The 24351-nt window shown below is 47.4% G+C and overlaps 1 protein-coding gene across 4 annotated transcripts in view; it reads left to right on the forward strand.

Moving 5' to 3' along the window:
- The window catches only part of LOC144125018 (uncharacterized), a 41732-nt gene that overhangs the window by 11877 nt on the left and 5504 nt on the right, over positions 1-24351 (forward strand). The window contains exons 6-26 of one of the 4 annotated variants that reach the window (XM_077658039.1): positions 1813-1845; positions 2347-2370; positions 3155-3199; positions 3316-3333; positions 4965-5075; positions 6234-6287; positions 6426-6437; positions 7631-7846; positions 8992-9018; positions 9111-9146; positions 10340-10363; positions 10447-10485; positions 10575-10616; positions 12144-12167; positions 12651-13433; positions 14898-14957; positions 16396-16470; positions 16933-17100; positions 19672-19934; positions 21844-21944; positions 22452-22554. In XM_077658039.1, the coding sequence (XP_077514165.1) occupies positions 1813-1845; positions 2347-2370; positions 3155-3199; positions 3316-3333; positions 4965-5075; positions 6234-6287; positions 6426-6437; positions 7631-7846; positions 8992-9018; positions 9111-9146; positions 10340-10363; positions 10447-10485; positions 10575-10616; positions 12144-12167; positions 12651-13433; positions 14898-14957; positions 16396-16470; positions 16933-17100; positions 19672-19934; positions 21844-21944; positions 22452-22554 (2258 nt within the window). The remainder of the gene's footprint in view (positions 1-1812; positions 1846-2346; positions 2371-3154; positions 3200-3315; positions 3334-4964; positions 5076-6233; positions 6288-6425; positions 6438-7630; positions 7847-8991; positions 9019-9110; positions 9147-10339; positions 10364-10446; positions 10486-10574; positions 10617-12143; positions 12168-12650; positions 13434-14897; positions 14958-16395; positions 16471-16932; positions 17101-19671; positions 19935-21843; positions 21945-22451; positions 22555-24351) is intronic. The other 3 variants (XM_077658042.1, XM_077658041.1, XM_077658043.1) reach the window with 3 other exon arrangements.

The raw sequence follows: 24351 nt of genomic DNA on the forward strand, positions 1-24351 counted from the left end.
GGTAAAACTTGGGCTCCGCTCGCAGTTTAAGGCGCAAGACACTGCGCTCTACCTGAAAGTGCGTCGTCAATCTTGTGCGAGAAATCAGACATAGGAAATATAGGTGGCGTATACCGTGTGGATTAAACGCCATTGTTTGTGCAGAGCGTCTGAACTCTGGTGTCAGTGTTACTGTGTAATTTTCCTTCTGAGTTCCTGCCACTCAGCCAGAGGAATGATGATGAAGTGCTGGGACGATAAGCTTCAACTTAGCACTCATGCGAAAGACGCGCCAATATATAAAATTGAAGTCACGACTCCAAGAATAATTTGAGGTCTCCTATCTAATAGCGAGGTGGGGATGTTCCGATGCCACCGAGAAAGCGGTCTTTAAAACGGCCAGTCGAAATGGTGAGCTGCCATTGATGAGAAATACACAAGAATTCTCTTTGTTTTTCTAATGTGGATGTATAGCGAGAAAAAAAAAAGAGCAAAGTTATATGCGTTCTTTCTTCAACCGAAATCACGCTGTTTGCTTTTGATTCGTGTCTACATGTTGCAGTATAAAAAGAAGCGATCGATTTTTTGCTATTATAGAATAACTTAAAGGAAAGCTGTACTGTTTTTTTTTAACTATTCGAGGTTATTTAATACTTCCAATGTATGAAGCTTCTTGGCAAAGCATGCGAAATCGTTTCGCGCTAGCATTTAAAATGGTGACTTCCCCGCAGATTAAACCGCCGAGATATTCAGTCTTCTCCTCATTGCGGTAAAGAAGTGCGGAGAAACTTGCGACGACGTGATTTTCCGAAGTTTCAGATGCTGCTTGCCTCCGCGCAAATGTTGCCGTGCGTCGTGCAATGCCGCCAAAGAATGATTCGTGGGCTTCACTTTCGATGGGATTCCTTTTCTTACTTGGAAAAAGTGTTTATTCGCTGGAAACGTAGCGCCGCAATATGTCACGTCATCACTGCGGCCTCTGCCCGTCGCTGTGCACTGCAGAAAAGCCTGAACACCAACGCTGCTTCACACGGCGATTACGCCGCCATTTAATGTTCTAGCACAATAAGATTTCGCATGCTTTACCAGTAAGTGACAAATATTTGACCCCTTTAAAATTATCGAAATCTAAAACCTGTTCAGTTGCTCTTTAAGGCTACAAAATAAAAATGTTTTTTTTTGTCGGACTACAATGAGGCTTTGCTGCAAGGCAGAAAAATATGAGGTGAAGCTGACAGTACTTTTTAGCACAATTGTGGACGAATTAATTATTGAACGACAGCGAGACGTGAGAAATATTCATTGAAGCTAACCTTGGTGCTAATAAAGCAAATAATTAAGGCAACAAAAATTGCAATGCTGTATGGCTATACTAAGCTTTGCTGTAATACAGAAAAACAATGCGGAAAAGTCGACATTACTTGTCGGACATGTAAGAATAAGAGGTGGAAAATAACACAGTAGATTTAACTAGTACTTGTAAAAAGATGTGTAGGCTATTTACACTACGTAAATTATGTGTACTAGAAAACAAGTGGAAACTTGAGACAATGCGCATGATTGACGAGGGCAATCCGTCATTCTATGGTTCATACAAAGACTGTTTAGCTGTCAATCAAGAAAGCTGACATATGTTTGTTATGGCACGAAGTTTTTAACAGCATATAAAAATTTGCTTTGTGCATTAATGTTGCGCCCCAAAACCGAGATTATAGATGGAAGTAAATATCTAGAGGCGTTGCAGCCGTTCCTTCTCGCATCGGGCACATTGAAGTTCCTGTACAGGGGACATGTTTGTACACTTAATTATTAGTACTACTTTCTATTTTCCAGATTTCAAAGTGTTCAACGATGACGATCCGTTCCGTAAGTTTCCAGAGCTTCTCAATGAAGTTGCTTCGAGTTTTACATTGGTAAAATATCAGTGCTGAAAAAGCGATAATGAAAAAAAGAAAGTGCAGAGTACTTCCCAATGCCCAAGATTATATCTATTTGTGTGTGTGCAGCAAGCCTAGTTTACGTTCAAGAAATGCACGCTGTCACTGTATGCAACATAAGAGCCTACACCTTATATAATGCGCTGACGATTGTGTTCCTCACCCTTTTAACGCATTATAAACCTGATCATACTCTAAGGTGTTGAGCCATGCAGTAGAACCTGCCATTGCAAAAAAAAAAAAAAAACTAGCCGCACTCTGTCTCTTTATCAAATTTTTGCAAAAAAAATGCACTGAGCCCAGGCGAATAACGTCCGGGCCGAAAGTTTGTTCGCGAATGTTTTCCGCGGCATGCGCAAGTCGGAGTGTGCGTTGAACCAACGACACATGGCACGTATTAAAAAGCCTTATGCTGTTCTGTTTGCTACAGACTACCGCGTAGCTAAGGCGAGAGGTAAGTGAAATTATCTCTGCTCTTCAGAAGAAGAAGCAATTTTTTTTAATGGCGTAAGAATTTTCAGACATGACGTGAACACTTCACCTCTCCAAAGCGGTTACGGCCTGCAAAAGCGGTTACTCCGGTGCTAGTCATTTCGTGGCGCTTTTCCTGGGTAGACATGTTCCGCAAGGGTCTTGAGACAATTCTCTACTGGCACTAAGCTCAAGTCCATTGCTACGAGAAAGCTTGTACGCCACTTATAGAGTTGACCGCAGTGTCGCGATGATTTAGGCTGCACAGCCTTTTATTTGAGTGCAGATCGAATTCATGCACACATAGCATTGGGCTGAGCTTAGAGATCACATCAAATTCCACGTTTTTGCGCAAAGTATACTCAAACGCATACAACCTAAATATGTGCAGGACTTTTTTCCGCGACGTTAACTTTTTTCTTTGTCACGCCTAGCATAAAAAAAAACTATCTCCGCATGCAAAGGTTCTCCCATGGTGTGAGCAGGATGAGTGGCGGTATGCTGACCCCTAAGCGACTCTGTTCTTCCCCAACGTGAAATTTCGGGAGAATTTTCGTGGCCAGTGAACGAGCTACAATTGGGCCTCAAATCACGTTGATTCATTGGTTTAAATACCGTAAGTGACCTAAGGGGCGATATATAAGAGGCGATTTGCAGCACAACGTCAAAAAACAGTCAAAAATAACCAGGAAAAAAAAACAATGCTTTTCGAAAGAAATAACGTGAAAAAGAAAGTAAAATATCTGAAGAGACTCTCTCCCCCACAGACGGCTACCACCGGAAAGTACCCTTCTACGAAGCGGCCCACTCAAGTATGTAAGCCTTGCGGCCGTACAAGCCTGAGTCGAATGTCCTGCTGGCAAAGCCACACGCAGAAACGGTCGCCCTGCAAGTATCCCATTCCTCCTTTTCGTCTTCATTTATGCAGAACAGAAGTCAAAGAAACGTAAGTTGGAACACAGCCGATTCGAGCTGCTCTGTGTCGGTCAGCGGTGCTTTTTACGCCACTCTTGGTTCTGAACGCGCATCACACTTGAAAGCAAAGCACACCAATGCGTATACGCACTGCCTGGCATATAGTGAATAGAAAATCCAGCGAAAAATAGAAGACTTACGGGAAACACACATGGATAGACAGGACGATGGCGGGCAAACAACAAATCATTTATGGTAGCAACGAAATGGCAAAGCAGTGGACCACGCATGCGCAAAGTACAGTCGTTAGTACGCCTGTCTATAAAGCGCTGGAGTGGTGTGCCGTGGAACAAACTAAATCTTGACTCAGCTTATCTATTGCTGATATAGTGCAATTACCAGGGCAAATTGTGTGTCTATGCTGATTCGCTCCAGTGCAAGCATTGTGTCTATAACCGTGTACCTGATTAAAAACTTCCCTTCCTTTGTGTGACAGGGCGGCGCTCGAGCTCTCTAGACAGGCCGTCAGATGACTGTGTACCATTGAATCCTAGTGAAAAAAAAAATAAAGCTTTATCAACACGTGGCACGAACAGCATAAGGCAGACAGGTTGCGCGCCAGAAAAAGCAGCTTTCTTTCTCTTGAAGATAAGCGCCCTATACTTGGGCAGTTTTCTCCACATATGATAATATGCGCCTCTAATAAGTCCCACTCAAACCTAGTCTTTCCGCGCCCGGGAATGGCAATGTCGAATGCAGCGCGCGAAGCTACCGTACGTGTTTCCTTTAGTGGCTCGACTGATGTGTGCTATCCGCTGAAGTGGTGGAACCGAGATGCTATCTGGCTCTATCACCGGCACATCGGCCGCTTTGAGCGATGTGTATTGCCTGCCAAATCCGAGCTCAGTTTTTCGCCAGGTTTTTTGTCATTTATGCAGCCAAAACACCCAGTTCCCATCTCTCCTAAAGCGAACACCTCAGAAGAGTGAGCGATACATATACATGTCCAACATTTCTGGACAAAAAATTTGAAAATTGAAAAATTGTAAGATACTGGTTCAATAATATTGAAGGTAATTGTTCATACTTCGGATATGTAGCAAAATTTTTCTTTTAAAGCATTTCCATCGACCGCACCGAACAGTTAAGACTGCCATAGAAAACCAATGGGGAACAGTTTTGACGATAGCAAAAAAAGTTAATAAAAAAATGTAAGACTGCCGTCTGGTGATCTGCGGATATATTGACTGTTATTATACATTATATGAAAAAATTGCGTTCATAAACGGGGTCCTCCTTTAAAATTCTTTTGTCAAGAATTGTCGGGTATGGGACAGGCTTGAACCACGGTATGTTACGCGACACTGAAGCCTAATCTAGTTTTTATGCCAGAGGTGCTACGCGCAGAACAGAGACAATTCCATTCGCATCTCGCCACCAAGGAATTACGTGCTCCTAAGTCGTAGCGTCGCCTTCAGCAGAAATTAGCAGCCTTCTTCGATTCAATGGCATTCAAAATGACTGCCATCCGCCTGATTTATAGCTGAGGTCAAAAGAAAGATGAAAGGCTTTCGTAAATAAAGTTCCGCTCAGAAAGACCCGGGAAGCGCCGGGCTTCGTGCTTAGGAGTGCCCCTGAAAACACTTCCATTTGCCTGCGCAGACAAGAAGCCGACACCCGTGAAGACGCCGAAGAGAAAGGCACCCACTACCAGAAGAAGGACGACAAAAGCTCCGGCCAAGGTCAAGACCAAGCGCGTGCACACAACACGCGGTATGTGCAAGAAACACCGCGCTAGACTCGTGCATTAATGGACAAAAGTTTACCGAATTTGGGTTCGCGGAAAAAAAAATTCGGGGGACACCTAAGCTTCACCTTTAGGGTTCGACACGTCAGCGTTAATGGTTATTTGATACTTTCTTAATACTTATTTCTAATTACGCACACTGATAAGCATAGAGCCGTACACATACTACACTCTAAACAGAAAAGACTAAAAAGAGTAAGCTGTCATCTAGTATACTCCCCTTTTATTAAAAAGAGAGCGCTAGAGGACAGCTTACTCCTTTTTTTTACTCCCATATAGGTGTATTCGTGTTTAGAATGCAGACTACGTGATACGCCACAAGACACAGGAAGCTTCCCTTTAACCAAATCGAACTAGCGTGCCTAAATGGCCTATATATATAGGGGTAGCGACTCTGGCTCTCAGCCCAAGCGTCATGGGTTCGATTCCAAACTAATTACCACAATTTTGTTCACAGCGTTATTAATTTACTTTACATCCTTATATGTCACAATGAAACTTCAGGCGTGCTAGGCTCGAGTTTTAATCATTTTCGTTCCACAGCTCAATGTGGCGTTACAACCCTCTCGACCAATCCCGAATTAGTGTGACAACGCGCACGGCTTTTCCTCCGAACGTTCGCTCTAACGCTGTCGAGTTAAAAATTGCTTCTGTGCGGTCAGACCAAGCAGACCAATGGAAATCATAGAATCATGATGGGGGCGGGCTCTATTCTCTGAATGAATACCAGCTCACTCGCCATATCCGGGTACAACTCAAGAACGAAGTGTCTTTTCCCTGTCAAAGGACCCCTTTCCAGCCAAGGGTGTCGGCCAATTCTCATGAGCCTGCTAGCCTGACAATGCAGGGAGTGTCCGATGAAATGGGATAGTCCCTTCCTTCCATGGTAGGAAAGATCCCTTTCCCTGCATTGTCACGATAGCAGGTCATGAAAATGGGCCGATGCCATTGGCTGGAAAGGGGGGGGGGGGGGTTCTTAGACGGGGAAAAGCCGCTGTGTTCGTGAGTTGTATCCGACTATAGTATGGAATTGCTGAATTTTTTTCGCGAATCCGCATACTGAAGTGTACAGAAGAATCACCATTAACTAAGCCGTTGGGCACATCTTTGTGTATTCCTTCCAGCGGCAGCCAAAACAACTGCGAAGCACGGAAAAAAGAAAACCCACATCGCCAAACGTAAGAGCAACGCCGATTATGATTTTGGGGGCCTGTAATTTGAAATAGGCAACACACAACAGCCTCGCACCATTTGCGCATGAAAAACATTAAATTTTCAACACGCCTTTTTTTTATTCTTCTCTTTCTTTCTCACAGACCGTGATCTGAGTAAGTTTTTAATGTGGTTTTCAATGGCTTCCAAGGTTAAAGTGCAGTTGCATCATACTAGGACGGAAAAGGAAAGGAACAGCGTTGAAATGGGGTCACTTCTTCAGCCTTGGCGAGCATAAAAGAAAAGTTTGAGGGCGAAAAAAGTGGCAGTCTAAGAGATTTTCATTCTCCAGGACCTCATATACAATATGAGACACCATTGTTCGCGAGCAACAAATGCAAACAAAGAAAAAAGTGTTCAGTCAGGTGCATAACGCGAGAGGACTACGGAAGCTCCACTGAAACCGTATTGGGGAAATTATGCTCACTCAAGGGCTCTTCCGCCAAGTCGGTGTTCTTCAGCCGCTGATGGGCGGTATCCCTGAAACCTCAGTGGCGGTGGCCGAATAGCTCAAGGGAAGGGAAGAATAAGTATTACAATGGTGGGTACATTATGCAACTAGTATTGAACATGAACTGGACGTTTTTTATGGATGTGAAATATGAACTTGATGAAATACTGCAATTGATGAAATACTGCAGTCTGAAGAAATACTGCAATATAGCTTAGCTGGCTCTCCTACTCATGGTGCTGCTACTTTGCGACACTAGCGACTGCTCTTGAAGTATCTGCAAGACTCTGAATGGTTGTGATTAAGTGGATAGAAACCGTCATAATTAGCTTGAATGAGCACAATTAAATGACGCCGTTGGGTAATTCAGCCAAAAATAAAAAAGAACGGCTTCCACTGGACGGCCTTCTACATCGGGCCGTCAGAGTAGAGAGTGCACGAAATTAATTTCAATACCACTGATTCGATACATGGGTCTATTTTTTTATTAAGGCACGCGGGCAATTAAGCAGCTCTTTTCCTTCCCGCGAAGCTATCCGTATGCTTGTGCAACAAGTTGGCAACGTACAGAGGAAATCTGGTTCTCTTCGTGGTTCCAACTTTTTCTGCACGAAGAGCCAAACTAAACCTTTCCTGAATTCGATATCTTGTGTAATCCATTACGAAAAACTGCTTAGCTGTGAAATTACACAAGGGCCATCACTGAGCACCTCTAGGCGTCCTCGCATCACTAAGCCGCAAAAGGAAGGCGTCCAAGACCGCTGACAATAACTAGAATGTGGTCCGTGCAACTGCTTTGGGTGCTTTAGCGCTGGCTTGTGGTGCAACTGAGCAGACCATCTTTTTTTTTTCGGTCAGAGAAAAAGGAGAAAGTGGAGGGACCCACCAAGGTTGAAGTCAACGAGGTCGGCGCCGAAAATGAGATCTCAGACGTGGGCGTCGCCGGCGTCGAAATCAAGGCGAAGAAGACCAGCGCTAAGGATGGCCGAAGCGGCAGCGGCGACACCGCGGATGGCATCGAGATAAGTGCAAAGAAGACCAAAGCCAAGACTTCCAACGAGGGCGCCCCGCAAGGTAGGCGGTTCAAAGAAAGAGCTTCCGAAGGCCCTGAAGCAGTGCTGAGCATTGCAAGCATAACCCAATTGGAGTTGGAGTGGCTGCAAATACGGTACAGCCATCGTTCACTAGGAGACCTGCGTCTTTGGTGTTCACACTTGCGGTTGGTGATGCCCGCAAAGCGGCACAATTTCGCAAATAGGGTGGTAGCACTGTCATGCTAAAAGCAGCGCCCGCACTATTGACGGCCGTTTGCATCATCATCATCATCCGCCTGACTACACCCACTGCAGGGCAAAGGCCTCTCCCATGTCTCTCCAATTAACCTTGTCTTTGGCCAGCTGCCCCACCCTATGCCTGCATCAATATACGTGCGAAAAGGCACTGCAACTCTGTTACTGAGTGCAACTCCCTGCAATTATTGTTCTCAGTAAAAATGAATTATATGGCCCGTTCTGGTTACGTTGACGTTTGTCCGGCAGCAAAGACTCGTGTATCGCGGAGATTATTGAATTTAAATAACTTCCCGCCAGTCGATTCAAACTCGTCCTTACTGGAGTAGCGCATGTCCTGTGTCAGTCTTTCTTGTGTACGTCTAATTGCAGCGCTATTACCATTTCTGTCTCAAATAATGCACCATCTAGCCCAAACTGACGTTCTTCTATACCGGAGAGGAGTTGCCACCGTTTTGAAGTGAATGGCGTTGTAGCGTAGCCTCTGGGATCCGCAACAAAGATCGCTGCCGACTCAAGCATTTTACTGCCGAAACCGGCCGCTGACGGCGACACCTGTATTAGTTTTTTTTTACTTGTGTGGCTTTAACACAGCTTAGTTTTTCTGTCTAGATCACACATCTTTGTGATTACAACGCGGCATCCTATCAGTACAGGCCAACTTTTAATTTATACTCATAGTCACCTCAGACATTCAAAGCACCTGTAACTTGTTTAAGCAACGAATCCGGCTTTGTCATGCGGCAGTGGTATACTACCCGTCTGGCTTAGCGCAGCGTCTTTGAGCCCGCAACCGTCGCCATGGAAGGAGCGGTGAATGCCCCTGGTAACTGGACTTGGGCAAAACGCGCTCTGTCCCAGTAAAAAAGGGGTGATATGTGAAAGTGAAATTCGGCTCCTACTTTCATTCTGTCGGGCTTTCTCTTGCAGTTGTAGCCAAGAAAGTTTCTCCGAAAGGTAAGTACCCGTGTCTGCAGACCTCTCGTCGTGATGCGACCTTGTTAAACAAGTCCTGTTCGGAGCCTAACTTTCCACTCATTGCCACGCAGAGAAGAAGCACAAAGCTCTCGTCGAAACCATGAAAGGTGAGTGCACAGTGATCGTGTGCTTGTGCAGGCGCCCAGCCATGGCAGTGCAATGCGCGAGAGTGGTCCTGTTCGAAATATTAGAGCGATCCAAGCTTCGACCGTGGCCGCTAGGCTTGAGAAATAAGAGAGATTTAGCACATCAATCACGTATTTCCGTACCATTATCGCTTACTTTATGCGCTGTGCTAAAACGCTCTAACGAAGCGTTCCTGTATACCGTTGCCGAGAGCCGCAAGTGGCGCATGCGCTGATGGCCCACGCCCTGCCCATCGGGGTGATCTGCGCATGATCTGCTGGTGGCTTGCGGTAGTGGTGTATGGTAAAGCTATGCTAAAAGCTCTGCCGCTTGTACTTCTGCAATGCTTGTGCCTAAGTCCACTCACCCTAGAACACCAGTTGTGTTAACGCTAGCGCTTTGAGAAAATTCCAGCAGCTGTCGCCAAGCCTCTTTTGTTTGCGGCGGGCCGTTCTTAAGCTTAAGAAATACTATGATTTTATATCCACGGAGAGTACGATCGATGTACCAGAGGGAATCAGGTTGGAGAAATGACGGAGGGGGGGGGGGGGGGGGTAGTTGTGGCGCCTTTGTTGAGTTTAACAGCACTGCACTTAAATTTCCTCTTTTAACCGCATTCAAGAACTACTCGAGCTAGTTTCGGCTATTCTTACGAATAGAACAGCAGCATTTTACAGTATATGCCAACCTTGGAACTTTACGACAGCAAATCGAATTTGGCAGTAAAATCGATGGTACCGTCTCGGGAGCAGACGTACTGGATCCAGTAGTACTAACAACCCATTCCACACTGAATATGCCCCCAAAATCCAAAACATCTCGTTTTTTTTTTTGCTTAGTCTTCGAGGGAAAAATCTTAAATCAGATTAAGCGCGTTGTGCATCATTTTAGATTTACTAATTTCTAGTTAAGCGAACAAAGTACTGCCGCTCAACCAGTGAACAAGAGTCATACTCGCCAAGCTCTTAGCATTGTTTTGTGAGTATGATTGAATGAACACTGACCGGCACTACCGTGACTAACCAGAGCTGCACGGTCGCCGGCCAATAATGAATGGATCTTTACTAACGAAATCTTTCCCACAGTTTACTCTTTGTTTATGGCACCAAGCAATTTTGGTTAGCGACAAGACTGTCCTTCAATGGGCTTTTTTTTCCTCTTTTCATGGCGCCAGTTCTTCTGGAAGCAAACTCGGAAGGTTAGTGTCAGCATTCTAGCGCTGCCGTGCTCAGAATATATTTTTTTTTATCTCTGAGAGTAACAATTACCGCTTCTGTCCAGCTCAGCCACCGAATATCAGCATCGACAACGTTCCCGTCGGTAAGCACCTAAAGCGTGCACGTCTTGCAGCTTCCACTTAAGCAAGCAAAAATAAAACAACTCCTCTTGCCTCACTTCCTCTATGACAGCCCATGCAGTACCGGACAAGGTCAACCTCAGCGACGTCTCTGGTACGTGTCAGCATCTCGATGAAGGATTAGTAATTGCGTACCATTTACTGTTTAATGCATTTGATGTCCCGTGGGGACAAAATGCGTTGTCGGTCATAATATTATCCCACTGGCTGAAAGGAAGTGACGCCACCAGAAAGGAACCTTCCCATTGGTTGGAGAGAAGTGACGTCACCAGATGGCAGCATTCCCATTGGTTGGAGGGAAGCGATGTCAGCAGACCGGATGTGACGTCAGTTCTGGTAAAGCCATAAACAGCTGCTAATGTTGTTGCATTTCCAAAACATAATATAATTAGTGTTCCTGGGATTTATTTTCTCTTCCAAGTCAACACCGCCATCCATGGAAGTACAGCTCAAGCACGAGTTTCTTACGGCTACCACTGGACCCAAAATTACTCAGGCAGTCTTGTGTGGGAAGAAAAATTGATTCATTCATTCGTCTTTCTGCGAAAACACGACTACTTATCTTTGCGTTAGTGCTAAGTATGCCTAGGATGCTTCGTTTTCGACTGTTGTATTTTTTTCAGTTCAATTTCGGGTACAATAATTATTAAGTCGGTTATTCAGCAAAAAAAAAAAAAATAATAATCTGTTTTCGGGTCTTTTTGTGCAAAGGACAATTTACTACGAGCTCTTTTTCTTGTACGGTGCACAAAATGCGCTATTCTTTGCCCAATATTCCACAAAAAACATGAAAATCGCAGATAAGTTTGACTGAAAAACTCTTTAGCGAATATGTTTTCTCCTCATCGATTAGAATGATTTCGCCACGTAAATTACCAATCTCCTAAGCAGCGCTTTCCACGTCCGTGCAAAGAACTGGCTTCCTTGCACGCTGCGAAACACATTCAACATCACAGCGGCCCTTTTTAAAACGAAAACGCAAGGTGCCTTCGGCAAGATGTCTTTAGCCTGGATAGCGCTTGATACACGAGTGCATTTTCTGCGCATGTCGCTATTAAAGGTGTCACCACTTGCAATAAAAGGCGCTAGGTATTGAAAATACCCTCAGACAAGCGCAAGCTAAACTAACAGCACCATGTCAAACTTTCCTGGGCTCACCAACTAGTGCCATCTGTCAGCCGCCAGTAGAGGGCACCCCGTAACTTGTAAAATTCTTCCTGCGCTCGCACCGGCTAGTTTTGACCGCCAATAGAAAATCAGCAGGGTGTGCACAGGTGTCCAGAGTGTGCCCAGGCTCCAGATGGTACCAGACGTTAAAAGTTACCGCGGTAATTTTTTTATCATTGCGATGTTGCACAATTGTGGCGGCCGCCGCAAACTAAAACAGTTTGTCCAAATTTCGTGGGCTTGACATGCGCAGTTCACTTGGCTCACGGAACTTGAGCCGATTAATTGTGATTAAATTATTGCGATCAACTAATAGCGATTAAGGCGCTGATAAATGATCGGTTCTATCGATCAGTCACTCTACTCAACTAGGGGCTCTGTGCAAAGCTTGATTCTTCCCTGCTTAACGTAAGCCCAACGAGCTCATCGGGTTGCGGTCGTTTTATCTTCGCAGACATCATCCCCGCAGAAAACACTGGTAAGCATGACCCGATTGTGCTGCACAGGTCTGTAGGAGTGTCAAGAAAGAAAAGTCCTACGGGTCTTAAACGCAGATCTACCTTAAACTTTCAGGTCATGTTTGGAACATTAGAAAAAGTTAACGCCTCGCAAAAGGGTGACAGCTTCCTTCCAGAAAACTGCACAATACACTGTCAAATACACTACAGAATACACTGCCGATAGAAACGACAGAGTATGTAAATTTTAATTTCTCTGTGCTCGCGGCGGTTTTATAGACAACCAATTTTCAATAATCAGTGAGGCTAAGAGAGAAAGGGAATTGTTAAAAGGCATACTGCTTAACTAAGCACCGAATGTTTGAGTTATGCGGTAGTTAACACAAACTAAATAATTTCCATACATGAAATTCCAAACAAATGTGGCTCAGTGGTGCTTAGTAGAGAGTACAATTACTCGCTGCTGTTCACACATACTTATTTTCTCTACACTCGTGCATAAGGTTCAGAGTCGGCTGACAGTGGCGTCGGTGCAACGGAGCGCAACGTCACGATCAAGCTGCTGCAGCCGGCCGGGGCTAAAACTGCGTCCAAGGCCGACGAGACTGGCTCGCACAACCAGTCATCGCCAGTAGCAGAGGTCGGTAGCCCATCTGTCAAAGCCACGGCATCCAACGAGTCGCTCGGAAATACGTCCCTCCACAGCGTACCCAATGACAAGCCAGTGCTCAGCAATTCATCTTTCGCCATCAAGCCACTTGGAAACACGTCGCTCGCCAACTCTTCCTCGATGGCCAGTGGCGCGCCATTCGAGGGCTCATTAGGCGATGCAGCAGCCGCCGCCAAATCTCCCGCAGACAAGCCCGCAGAAAATCCACAGCCGGGAAATTCGACTGCCGGTCACGAATCTGCAGTCAAGGCGCCGAGCGCTGATGCCGTTCCACCAGCTTCGTCCGCGGCTAACAAATCTTCGTTGGGCAACTCGTCGGTTGACCACGGGACACAGGCTGCCAACGTCCAGCCAGTCGATGCTTCTGGCGGCGGCAAGTCGGCGGATGAACTGCCGTCACCCGTAAAGGAAGGACCTCCGGGTGGCGCCGCACCCGGCGCTGAAGTGTCCGCCGCTGACGAGTCTGCAGGCAAGCAAGCGGGTGTAGTTCCCCCTGCGCCCGCCAGGGGCACGTCGACGAACACTTCCGCTGGCTCTGGGTCGAGCTCGTTGGCGAAAAAAGAAGCGGCCGATGTTCCCGGAGCACCGAGCGGGCAACCTTCAGCGCCAGGACCCGGTAAGAACGACGGAGCGAGATAGGGGTATCGGCCTCTCTGCCCCCCCCCCCTCCCCCCCCAAAAAAATTGAGTATAGAAAACGCCAAATTCTCCCCAAAGCGCGACGCGCACAATCTGATTGTCCAACCAAACTCTGTCCCAGCCAACTATTCTCCCTCCTCCATTGCTCCCCCATACCAAGTCCCATTGCAAATATAATACAATGCTAGCAAAACAAAGTGAACAGGAGCCCGGCCAAACACTCGCCACTTTTATTGCGCTCAAGACAGAAACGAGCGGCGAACCCAGTGTCTTGCTGCCCGGAGCGATATACACATTTAGAATGCTGCGAAACTATAGTCGGATACAACTCAAGAAAAAAAGCGGCTGTTCCCCATCAAAGGACCCCCTTCCAGCCAATGGCGTCGGCCGATTCTCATGAACATGTTAGCGTGAGTAGGGGGAGGGGATGCAGGGTGTGGCGTGACAATGTAGAGAGGGGACTACTCCCTTCCCTATGCCACTCCCTGCATTGTCACGCCAGCAGGTTAATGAGAAATGGCCGACGCCATTGGCTGGAAGGAGGCTCTTCGACGGGGAGAAGCCGCTTTTTTCTTGACTTCTATCCGACTGCAGTTACTTATCGTTTCGGCGGTGCAGTGCACACAACCACAGCTTCCGTCCGGGAATGTTAGCGCCATGCGTGTTTGCACCTCGCTCTACGCTCTTCATTTTAGGGAAAGTTAATTGAAATCATTAGTTACTTTTGCTCCAAAATTACTGCTCCAATTAATTCATTACAGTGCTAAATTACTAGAGCAGAGAAGTAATGCACTCTATTACAAATTACCGGGTAAGCGAATAATGGCCACATCTGGCCTCGGTCGAGCACATATCCAAGGGGGAGGGCAAGAGTTGGGCCCTTCCCCCTCCCCCAATCATCCTGGAAGTGTCCAGAGCATACGCCGCCAAGTGGGCTTCTGCCCGTTGCAAGAGGCAGCCCTGGCCCCTGCCGAAAAACGTTTTCTTATTCTAGGTCATCCCCGCGGATAGGAGCCCTCGCTGCATATTGCAACGCACTTAAAAGCTACATATTGCAACGCACTTAAAAGCTGCATTACTCTACCAGGACTGTACTGCCGCTATTTAGCGCTGTTTTATGCCTTACATCCCCCTTATGTTTTTACTAAATTTGAGCACTAAATTTTCTTGCCGTCGTGCTACCTTGAGGCAGGAAATAAAGCATCGGCTACCACAGCACAGGGCAACGTGTGCAGAATGCGGGCGCCAAACTGTCCCGCTATCTTCACAATGTGCCACTAGCTTGCAGTGTTCGCCAAGGAATTAAGCCCTCGCTAATCAAAGGTGTTGGGCTGTCCTGCGTAGCTTGTTCCACGCCGCTGCAATACTCAGGCTTGTACCATGTGCAAGCAGATGAAGAAAGTCCATAACCCGGCTGACACCTGGATATGCTGTTTCTGCAGAATCGCCACACGATGCCGCGGCCAAGCCCCATGACGTGCCTTCGGTGGCAAAGGACAAAGGCAAGTGGATGAGCGGACACTACTGTATACGCTTGAGTTTCGCAGAGCGGGCGTGCAATATTATCATCATCAGCCTGACTACGCCCACTGCAGGGCAAAGGCCTCTCACATAGCTCTCAAGTTAACCCTGTCTTCCTGTTCCCGCAAACATGCTAATCTGATCCGCCCACCTAACCTTCTGCCGCCCCCTGCTATGCTTGCCTGCTCTTGGTATCCTGTGCGTTACCTTTAACGACTATCGATTATCTTGCCTGCGCATTACGTGCACTGCCCAAGCCCATTTCGTCTTCTTGATTTCGACTGGGATGTCATTAACCCGAGTTTGTTCCCTGACCCACTCTGCCCTCTTCCAGTCTCTTAACGTTACGCCTATCATTTTCCGTTAAACATCAGTTCGCTTATAGTCAGGGAGCGAACAGAGCCTGCAAAAGCATATGTTAAATCAAATGTTAATTTGCTGTTAACTAGCACCGTGGAATGTCGAATTTTCTTAGGATCTGCCTGGCCCGCTGCCAGTCGTACACTCTAAACAAAAGGAGTAAAAACGGAGTAAAACTGTTCTCTAGCGCACAATATTTTATAAAAGGGTGTTCGCTAGAGGACAGGTTTACCCCCTTTTTACTCCCACATAGGCGTATTTGTGTTCAGAGTGATATACTTCCTGTCGTCGTTCGAGCTATAGCTTCGTGTTCTTCAGCCACAATACAGAGCATGATTTGCGCACACCATAAGAACATATCACTCCTGCGACTCTTGGACCACCCTCGAGACATTAAAACCTTGTCTTCATCATCATCATAATCATCATCAGGGTAATCAGCATCGTCATCGACATCGGCGCGTGCTCTAGCCGAAGGCACCACGTTCACCTATTGGCCAATAACAAAAACATTGGCAGTTGCGTCTTGTCAATGTCGGCCACCGGCACCAGTTTCAAGGCGGGACTGGGGAAGCAACAAAAAGAATGAATAACGGCGAGAATCTTTAGAAAGCAATCGGGTGAAGCTCTCGTGGGGTAGTGGCTGTCACTTCTCGCAAAAAGTGTCCGGCACTGACGTTAGCGTATGAAGCTTCCGTTGGCATTAGTCAAAGTGTAGAGAGATGTATCCCCTTCTTACTTTCAGGGGAGAGGAGGTAGGGGATATGGAGAGGAGCGAGAGTGGGTGGAGAGAGGGGTGTAAAGAGTGGAGTGGGTCTACGGCGTGTCACACTGATTGGTCTGGATCATGCCACCTACTCGCACGGCTTGAACCCGTCAGCGGCTGCTCCATTCAGCGGAAGCGTTACTGCTAATGCATACTCTCGAAATAATCGCATTGATCGTCTGTGATTTTGTTTTTATCAAGAGCCCATGCGATTTATTCTATTTACTTGTACGTAATTCGTGATGGGTTGAATGCGTTGCCTTGTTGACGTCACGTGGCCCCTCCGTTTGCAGGCGACAGTGCGCTCCCGAACCAAGCCGCCTCAGACGAGAAAGAAGCCGACAAGTCGAGAGACACAGCAGCGAACGGTGCGTGGGCTGCGTTGCTGCCTGCAGATAGACTGGACCAATAAAATGTGCCACGATGTTCCCGCCATTTTTGAGTGCCTCCTCAAATTCTTCCCTGATACTCTGCAGGCTTTCAATGGCACTTTACTAATAGGATACTGCAAACCACTTGAGTGATTCGCGAAGAGACACTTGAAGCATTACAAGAACAGAACATCACTGCTCATCACGCAGTAATCTACGACTAGAAACCGCACTTCCACGTGTGATACAGCAGCCTGGCAGTGTTGCGCTGGTTAATAATTTGATAACGGTATTATGCGAAAACGCGATTTACTTAGGCCCTGAATACCTTAAACTCTTACGCTGCACCATGCGAGTAGTTTTAAAAATTGTAAATGCCAGCGTTTCGAAGTGCCGACCCGGGAGGCCAGGCTTCATGCGTTGTGTGTCAAACCGTGCCCGCGCCGTGCACCGCCGCAGAGGCCCTGGCGCCGGGTCCCAGTGCGCAGAGGCCGCTCTTCTGCGAGGTGAGCAAAGCCATCACTCGGTCGCTGGCGTCCTACTGCACGCACATTCTGTTCGGCCGGATTCCACTCGTGACCCAGGACGGAGAGATCACCGTGGGCGACATGGACAGCCGCACCAAGGGTACGTCACCCTCAGGAGTGGGGCCTTCACAGCTGCGCCCGCAGGGGATTTTGCAATGCGTAAACGTGTGACAAGACAGCACGGTTCCGACAGCAGTCTGCGGTTGGACGCAGCTCTTCTGAGCTCTCCCAATCTTCTCTCGCCCCTCCCCCTTCCTCTTAAGTTTTTCCTTCGCGACCCTGCTCAGGTGGCGGCAGCCGGTTTTTTTGGATGGAGGTGAAATGGAAAGAATCCAGTGTGGTGCGTGATATCGGTGCACTATATAGAACTCCAGGTGGTATAAATTAATCCGGGGGCCCTTCACTCCGGCGCATCTTTCTCTCCCTTTCACTTCCCCCTTGAACCCCAACGAGAGTAAGACCCCTTTTCTCGTTGCATAACCAAGTTACCCCCCCCCCCCCCCCCTAATCTGCGCGGTTCTGGCGTTCTCCCCGAGTCTTCGCGCCTTTCCTTTGCCATCTTTCTCTGCTCCTCCGTGTCGCCATATTGCATGTTGGACCGTTGTGGTGACAGAGCCAGGAGCAGGTGGCGACGGAGCATGATGATCTTCTTCTCTACTCGTCTCTCGGCTACTCGTCTTCTCTAAACTGCAAAGGACACATGGTTTGGCCCTTAAGCGTCACTGCATTCTTTGCATGCACCCACCGCACGTGCTACACGAGCGGCAGTGCGCGAGCTGCACTGGGCGAGCTTCTAGCCTTCGAGCGGTGTTGAGAAGAAGAGAGCTTCGAACACGAAAGTGTAGCTAGGGCTGTCCAGTTCATCGAACAGCGGCCCTCTAACCGAGGCACCAGTCATAATGCCAAACAGAAGCAGGCATAGAAGTTTTAGAATAAAAACGCCGATAACTAATGTCTCAAAGTGGCCACCTAGTATTCTGGAGGGTGACGAAAGAGTTAAAAGCTTCCATCCGATTCGTTACCGCTGAATCTGTCTGCTGCAGAATGCACTGCAGCAGAATGCACTGCTGCAGGCAGATTCAGAATTAACAAATTCACAGGTAAGGCACCTAATGCATTCCTGTACCTCCGCTCAAGCGGTCGCTCCGTGAATAATCAAGCGAGGAGAGGCGGAGTAGAGGACAGTCGAGGAGCGGGAGAGAGAAAGCGCGCCGCTACTCAGCGGCTGAGCCTCACGTTAGGCACTCCGTAGAGAAGAATTGGATTGTAACCAAGTGCTTCCAAGCAAGGATATACATAAATCACGGTCCTACACAAAATATCACAAATATGAGTTAATAAACTGCGCAACACTGCTAAGTTAATTAATAGCAAGTGAATGTTAGCAATGTGAATCAATGGCAATGTTGGCGGATGTTAACGAGTGTAAGTTAACATGCAGTTACTCAAAATATAGACAACGACACTCCGGAATAACTTGGGTGTTGGGCTGCTGGAGTGTTGCGGAGGGTCGCTTGTGAACCACGCGTGGCTGTTTGAGCGAAGCGCACTTCAAGGAAGAAAGCTACACTGCCTATAACCGACAGTTGACAGAAAAAAGTACATTTTGATCGGTACAACGACGAATCGAACAGAGACTATTCGAAGAGGAAAAGAAATAATTCACTTTGTTGAACAGAATAAACAGGTCCTGTAGGGAAGCCTGATTCCACGGACTCAGGCTTCCAGGACTAACGGGTCCTGCGGGACCCTATAGGCAACCGTCGTCGCTTCGGCTCGCTAAAGCAGCCAGCGCACTCCGGCGACAGTCGCTGGCGTGCGCGAGCAGCTGCGGTTTCCAGGTGCGGTGAGTTAGGAAAAGTATTGAGGTTTGGGTAGCCTGGCCGGCTCAGACTATATGGTAAATTACTCCCGATAAGCTCGAAAAATGTCGACTGTAGCCGTAATTTCGAGAGCATAAGAATTTAAAGAACCCTTTAAATACTATACTAGATAGTTCGTGAGTTACGGAAAGTTTCCGGGCCAGTTGGTGCATGATTTCAACGAAAAACAGCGGGCCAAAGACAGGACCGAGAAAAGGAGACACGCTCGCACACAGCACAGTGTCTTGTTTTCTCGGTCCTGTCTTTCGCGCGCTGTTTTCGCAGTTCTTGAGTACTGTTCACGGGCTCCTAATGTCAGTGGTCGATTCGCTACACCGGACTTGGCAAGTATTGCACCACGATACTGAGTCTAAGCCTTGTACCTTCGAATATGGCCATTCCACTTTTCGCTGTTGCCAAGTGACCTTACAATACCCCTTGCATTTATTTATTTATTTATTATTTTACAATACTGCCGCTCTCAGCCGAGAGCCTGGCAGAAGGGCATAAAAAATGGTTTCTTGTACGCGTACAAGTATACGTGTGAGTGACACAAATCACGAAGAAACAACATAATTCATCAAAATACAAGCGACAAGGTAATAGAAGCATACAATAGAAAACAACGTAGTATATAATGACAACAACAGTGCACGTCATAGTCATAAGCAAAAACGAGAACGTTTAAAGAAGCAACTGCATTTCAATTCTACTTATTGAGAGTGCTACCTAAAATTGTACAACTAACCAGTGTATAGCCTCGCATTGCCTCGCCACTCACCGTTCTCTAACCCTTCCGGTCCGCTCAGAGCAACTGCACCTCGTGTCCATGGTGCGGCCGGGCTGGCCACACGTCAGCCTGCTGACCACCCTGGGCGGCGGGGGAGAGAAAGAGAACGCGCACCTGGCCCGCGCATTCGAGGCCGGCGGCCCGACGCTGGACGCACTGGCCACCAGGGCGGCGAACCTCGTACGCAGCCGGGGACTGGACGGCCTCAACCTGCACTGGAGCGTGCCGGACCTCGAGGGAGACGTGGAAGCGCACGCTAAGGGACTGCTCACCTTCGTCAAGGTATGCCTCTCCAGGGCACACGTCGCAACGTGGCACTGGCCACGCGCCTGTAGCACCAAAGTGTGACCGACAATATGTACAGGTAAATCGCGACGCGCACCGCGCTTGTCTTGCCAAGACTGCACGTGCTCTACGAGGTTGCGGTAAGACATCAGGCTAGCTCCGCAAGCGGACGCTATATAGACTATAACCCCCCCCCCCCCCAAAAAAAAAAAAAAACATCTCGACGTGCCCTGCGCTTATCTTACCAACATTGTACGTGCTCTACGAGGTTGCGGTAAAACATCAGGATAGCTCCGAAAGCTGACGCTATATAGACTATAACCCCCCCCCCCCCCCCCCCCACCAAGAAAAAAAAAACTGCTTGCTGCGATACAGTTGAACCTCGTTACAACGAAGTTGAAGGGGCCTGACGATTACTTCTTTATAGCCGTAGCTTCGTTATAGCCCGTGTTGACCAAGCTTTCGAGGGGAATTGTCATTCCTTCGTTATGTCCAATATTTTGTTATAATCCATTTCGTTATAACGAGATTCGTCTGTATCTTAAAACGGAAGCGGCTTTGGCTATTGGTTAGAAATCTAGCAGAAATTCGATTCACGAATATAATTATGTGCTCCCTACTCGCATGTAGCGGGTTAAACCTACGCGTGAGCCATACAGAATTCACACAATGACAATTCTCAAGGGCAGCCCTCCACTACGGCACTGCCTTCTTCTTTCACTCCCTCCTTTATCCCTTCCCTTGCGGCGCAGTTCGGGTGTCCGCTGAGATGTGAGGCAGATACTGCGCCGTTTCCCTTCCGCAACAACCAATTTTCAGTTCTCAAATGGGAGGTCAACCTTCTTTCAGTGAGGACGTCCAAGGACTCCTCCGCGCCGTTGCGTTGCTACCGTGACTGAAAGCAGAACGTTGTTTCGAATCGCTGCACGACCCTCTCGAATTATCTTTTCGTCAGACGATGGTCATGTTTTGTTCTTTTTTTTTATTACTGTAAAGTTTCGGCTTTAGCTTATACTGCTGTAATTCGTCAATGATAATTGCGCAAAATGCATTGTAGCAACCCTTTCTTGGTAACATAAATCCTAAGCCGACACAGTACTGCTCTTTATATTCCATTCCGTTGCCTTTGTGCAGTCACCAGAACACTAAAGGCCAGTGATGCTGGTCGGCCGTAACGTCAGCACGGCGATGCTCTAGCCAGTGACGTGAGTCCGAAAAAAAAATCTCTTTAGGAATAAATTGTACCATACAGGACCCTAAGCGATCTCTCGCGCTTTTGCTTTACACTTGACGATGCGTACCCGCTAATAATAATAATAATAATAATAATAATAATAATAATAATAATAATAATAATAATAATAATAATAATTGGTTTTTTGGGGAAATGAAATAGCGCAGTATCTGTCTCATATATCGTTGGACACCTGAACCGCGCCGTAGGGGAAGGGATAAAGGAGGGAGTGAAAGAAGAAAGGAAGAAAGAGGTGCCGTAGTGGAGGGCTCCGGAATAATTTCGACCACCTGGGGATCTTTAACGTGCACTGACATCGCACTGCACACGGGCGCCTTAGCGTTTTTCCTCCATAAAAACGCAGCCGCCGTGGTCGGGTTCGAACCCGGGAACTCCGGATCAGTAGTCGAGCGCCCTAACCACTGAGCCACCGCGGCGGGGCTACCCGCTAGGCCGCAATTTCTTAAATTTGTTCAGACACTGACGAGGTATGGTAACCGAATTAGCGGATATAGGAATTTTACCCTAGAGTGAACCGCCAACACGAGAAGCCTGTTCCGTTATCGGACGCTGCACCCGCGCGGAACTCGTTTTACTCATCAGTGCCTCATTCCATTTGAACGCATAGCGATTCGCAGCTAACCCGTTCCCCTCCTTGTTTGCGCCCTACAGAAACTGCGAAAGGAGCTGGGCCCGTCGTCTATCATCACCGTGGTGGTGCCGAACGAACGAGAGGAGCGAAACGCAGCCTTCAACGTCAGAGCACTGCAGCCGTAAGTTTGGCAACAGTGGTCGTCATAAAAGCTACCATCATCCATCACGATCACTCGCGCGAACGTTGCCCCATCAGAACGTGGTTTAGAGATACCACTTTGCAAAATTGGTCAAGGAGTATTCTATATGTGCGGGGTTTATACATGTAGTGATAGCTCTGGACTATCCTGATGTCCTTTGACTATGAAGCTTGCGTTCCATGCATGGTGAATAATGTCATGCAGCATGATGTCGATGGAACAAAAATATGATTTAGCGCAAGTTTTACCATCAAAAACTGTGTTCAGTTCACCTTAACTTAGACTTTTTTTGTAGTTTAAGAAAATTGCGCGCGCTTTCACTGCATGAACTGTTCCGCCGCAGTCTTTGTAAGCAGGAGTCAAGTGACAAGAGGAACGACAACACAATCACACCTTCAGTATTTGGCCCTGCCTTAGCAAATAAGTTTATTCTGGCTGTCTCGACCTGCAAACCATGCTTCCGGTTCAAAACACTCTTGCTCGCAGGTTTGTCGACTACCTGTTCGTCAGCACCCACGACACCTTCAACCCGTACTCTACGCTCACCCGCTTCAACGGACCTGCGCAGGACATCGACACTGGCGGCATGGTGGGTATGCGGAAAGCTGTCGAGTGCAGAGCAGTCTGCTGATGCGGTGCTTGAGTGACGACCCTCGGTTTGCGAAATGATGCATTTGCAGCGCGATCGGAGCAGGATGTCGTATACTAACACTATAAAAACGTATCTGTCCCACGTTCAGATAAATTTTGCAACACGCTAAACATAGGGGCTCCTTTAGTGTACCTCTTGTGAGGTAATAGATTCATGACATAAAAAAAATTGTGAAACTTTGAAACAATTGAACTTGATATTTTATACATATTTTGAAAGCACCAAGCCGTGGAAACTCTGCTTAGCGTTGAAAAGAAAGGATCACTGAGTCTTAAGGTTGCATTGCCCTGTGTGTTAGGGGAGAAATAAAAATGCATTGAGGCAAACATATAAGTTTCTGAAATGTTAAAAAAGCAAACTATTGAAATACACTGAACCTGAATTCTCCTGAGCGGCCACATTAGCATTTCATGCTTCACGTGCTTCATACAAAGTGTGTAGAAAATTTCAAGGACATTCTTGAACTTTGTAAGTTTCCCTTTTATATGATTCAAACTTTTCCCCTGAGACTTATGACTAACTTCGGTGATAGAAATGTCATGTTGATGAATCAACATCAACACTCATATGCGCACAATGAGGTTCTATGCCATATTATTGGAGAGACAGATATTGGAGCGCATCGGGCTTTTTGCGTAAACTCTGTATTGATTTCGTGTTCTTGGAAATATCTGCGGTAGCAGTTCAGTGCAAAACCTCGCTGGCACTGACGCGGCCGCTGGAGTATGCTTAGAGTATCAAACCATGCTGCGGCTTTAGAGGGCGATGTGACTCTAGGGGTCTAGCGGGTGATGCCGCTAGAAGCCACCTACGACACCCAGTGATGTTCCGACAAGGGTAGAGCTACTGTTAGCAAACCTTCACCGCCACTTCCAGGCTCAAAGTGTATGAATGTGCAGAGGAGTCACTAAATTCAGCGGCACCCAGCGCGAGACTCGGAGCGTCAACCCCAACCCTCGCCAATGCACCACATCAACAGTACGCATTATTGGGCGTGTTGGTTTTCATTCATCATGACACTCTACACATCCGCCTTAAACGGCTAGATGCGGCGATGACCTTTCCTGTTCCTCGCGGAATACCACGCCCTATTGCATGCATAATCCATAGATTACATTTAAACGTCGCCTTCACGCGCAAGTACTTGCACTTAATAGGACAAACGGACTCCCAGGAGTGTACCACATGTGGAGTGCTAGAGACTATAGAACATGTGTTAGTGGCGTGTCCAGCGTATGCACGTGAACGACTCATACTCGCATCTGCTCTGACGCCTATGGACACATCGCTCCTCTCTGAGGATTTGATCCTCGGCGCTTGGCCAGATAGTTTTAGAACTGTAAAGGCAACGCGAGCGTTCTCACACTTTTTGAGCGACACGGACCTTGCCTCGCGTTTGTGATGTCAGAAAGTGTGCCTTTTTTTTTTAAGTAGTTTTTCATCTGCCTCCTCCCATCATCATCGTCCCCCATCGTGACCTTCTTTTATCTCCTCTTCCCGTTCCCCAGAGCAGAGTAGCAGGCCAGATATTTATTTTTCAGGCCAACCTCTCTGCCTTTCCTATCAATAACCCCCCCCCCCCCCCCCTCTCTCTCTCTCTTCACTCATCATATTGTTCCAGCGCGACGAAGAAAGAATGCCGACACAGATGACGGGCGTACCAGCTCCTCTGTTCTCATTGACGGGCCCTTCGTCTTCCCTATTCTGCACCTGCACCCCTAACAGCGCTGCACC

Source organism: Amblyomma americanum, chromosome 3, assembly GCF_052857255.1.
Source record: "Amblyomma americanum isolate KBUSLIRL-KWMA chromosome 3, ASM5285725v1, whole genome shotgun sequence".
Lineage (NCBI taxonomy): Eukaryota > Metazoa > Arthropoda > Arachnida > Ixodida > Ixodidae > Amblyomma > Amblyomma americanum.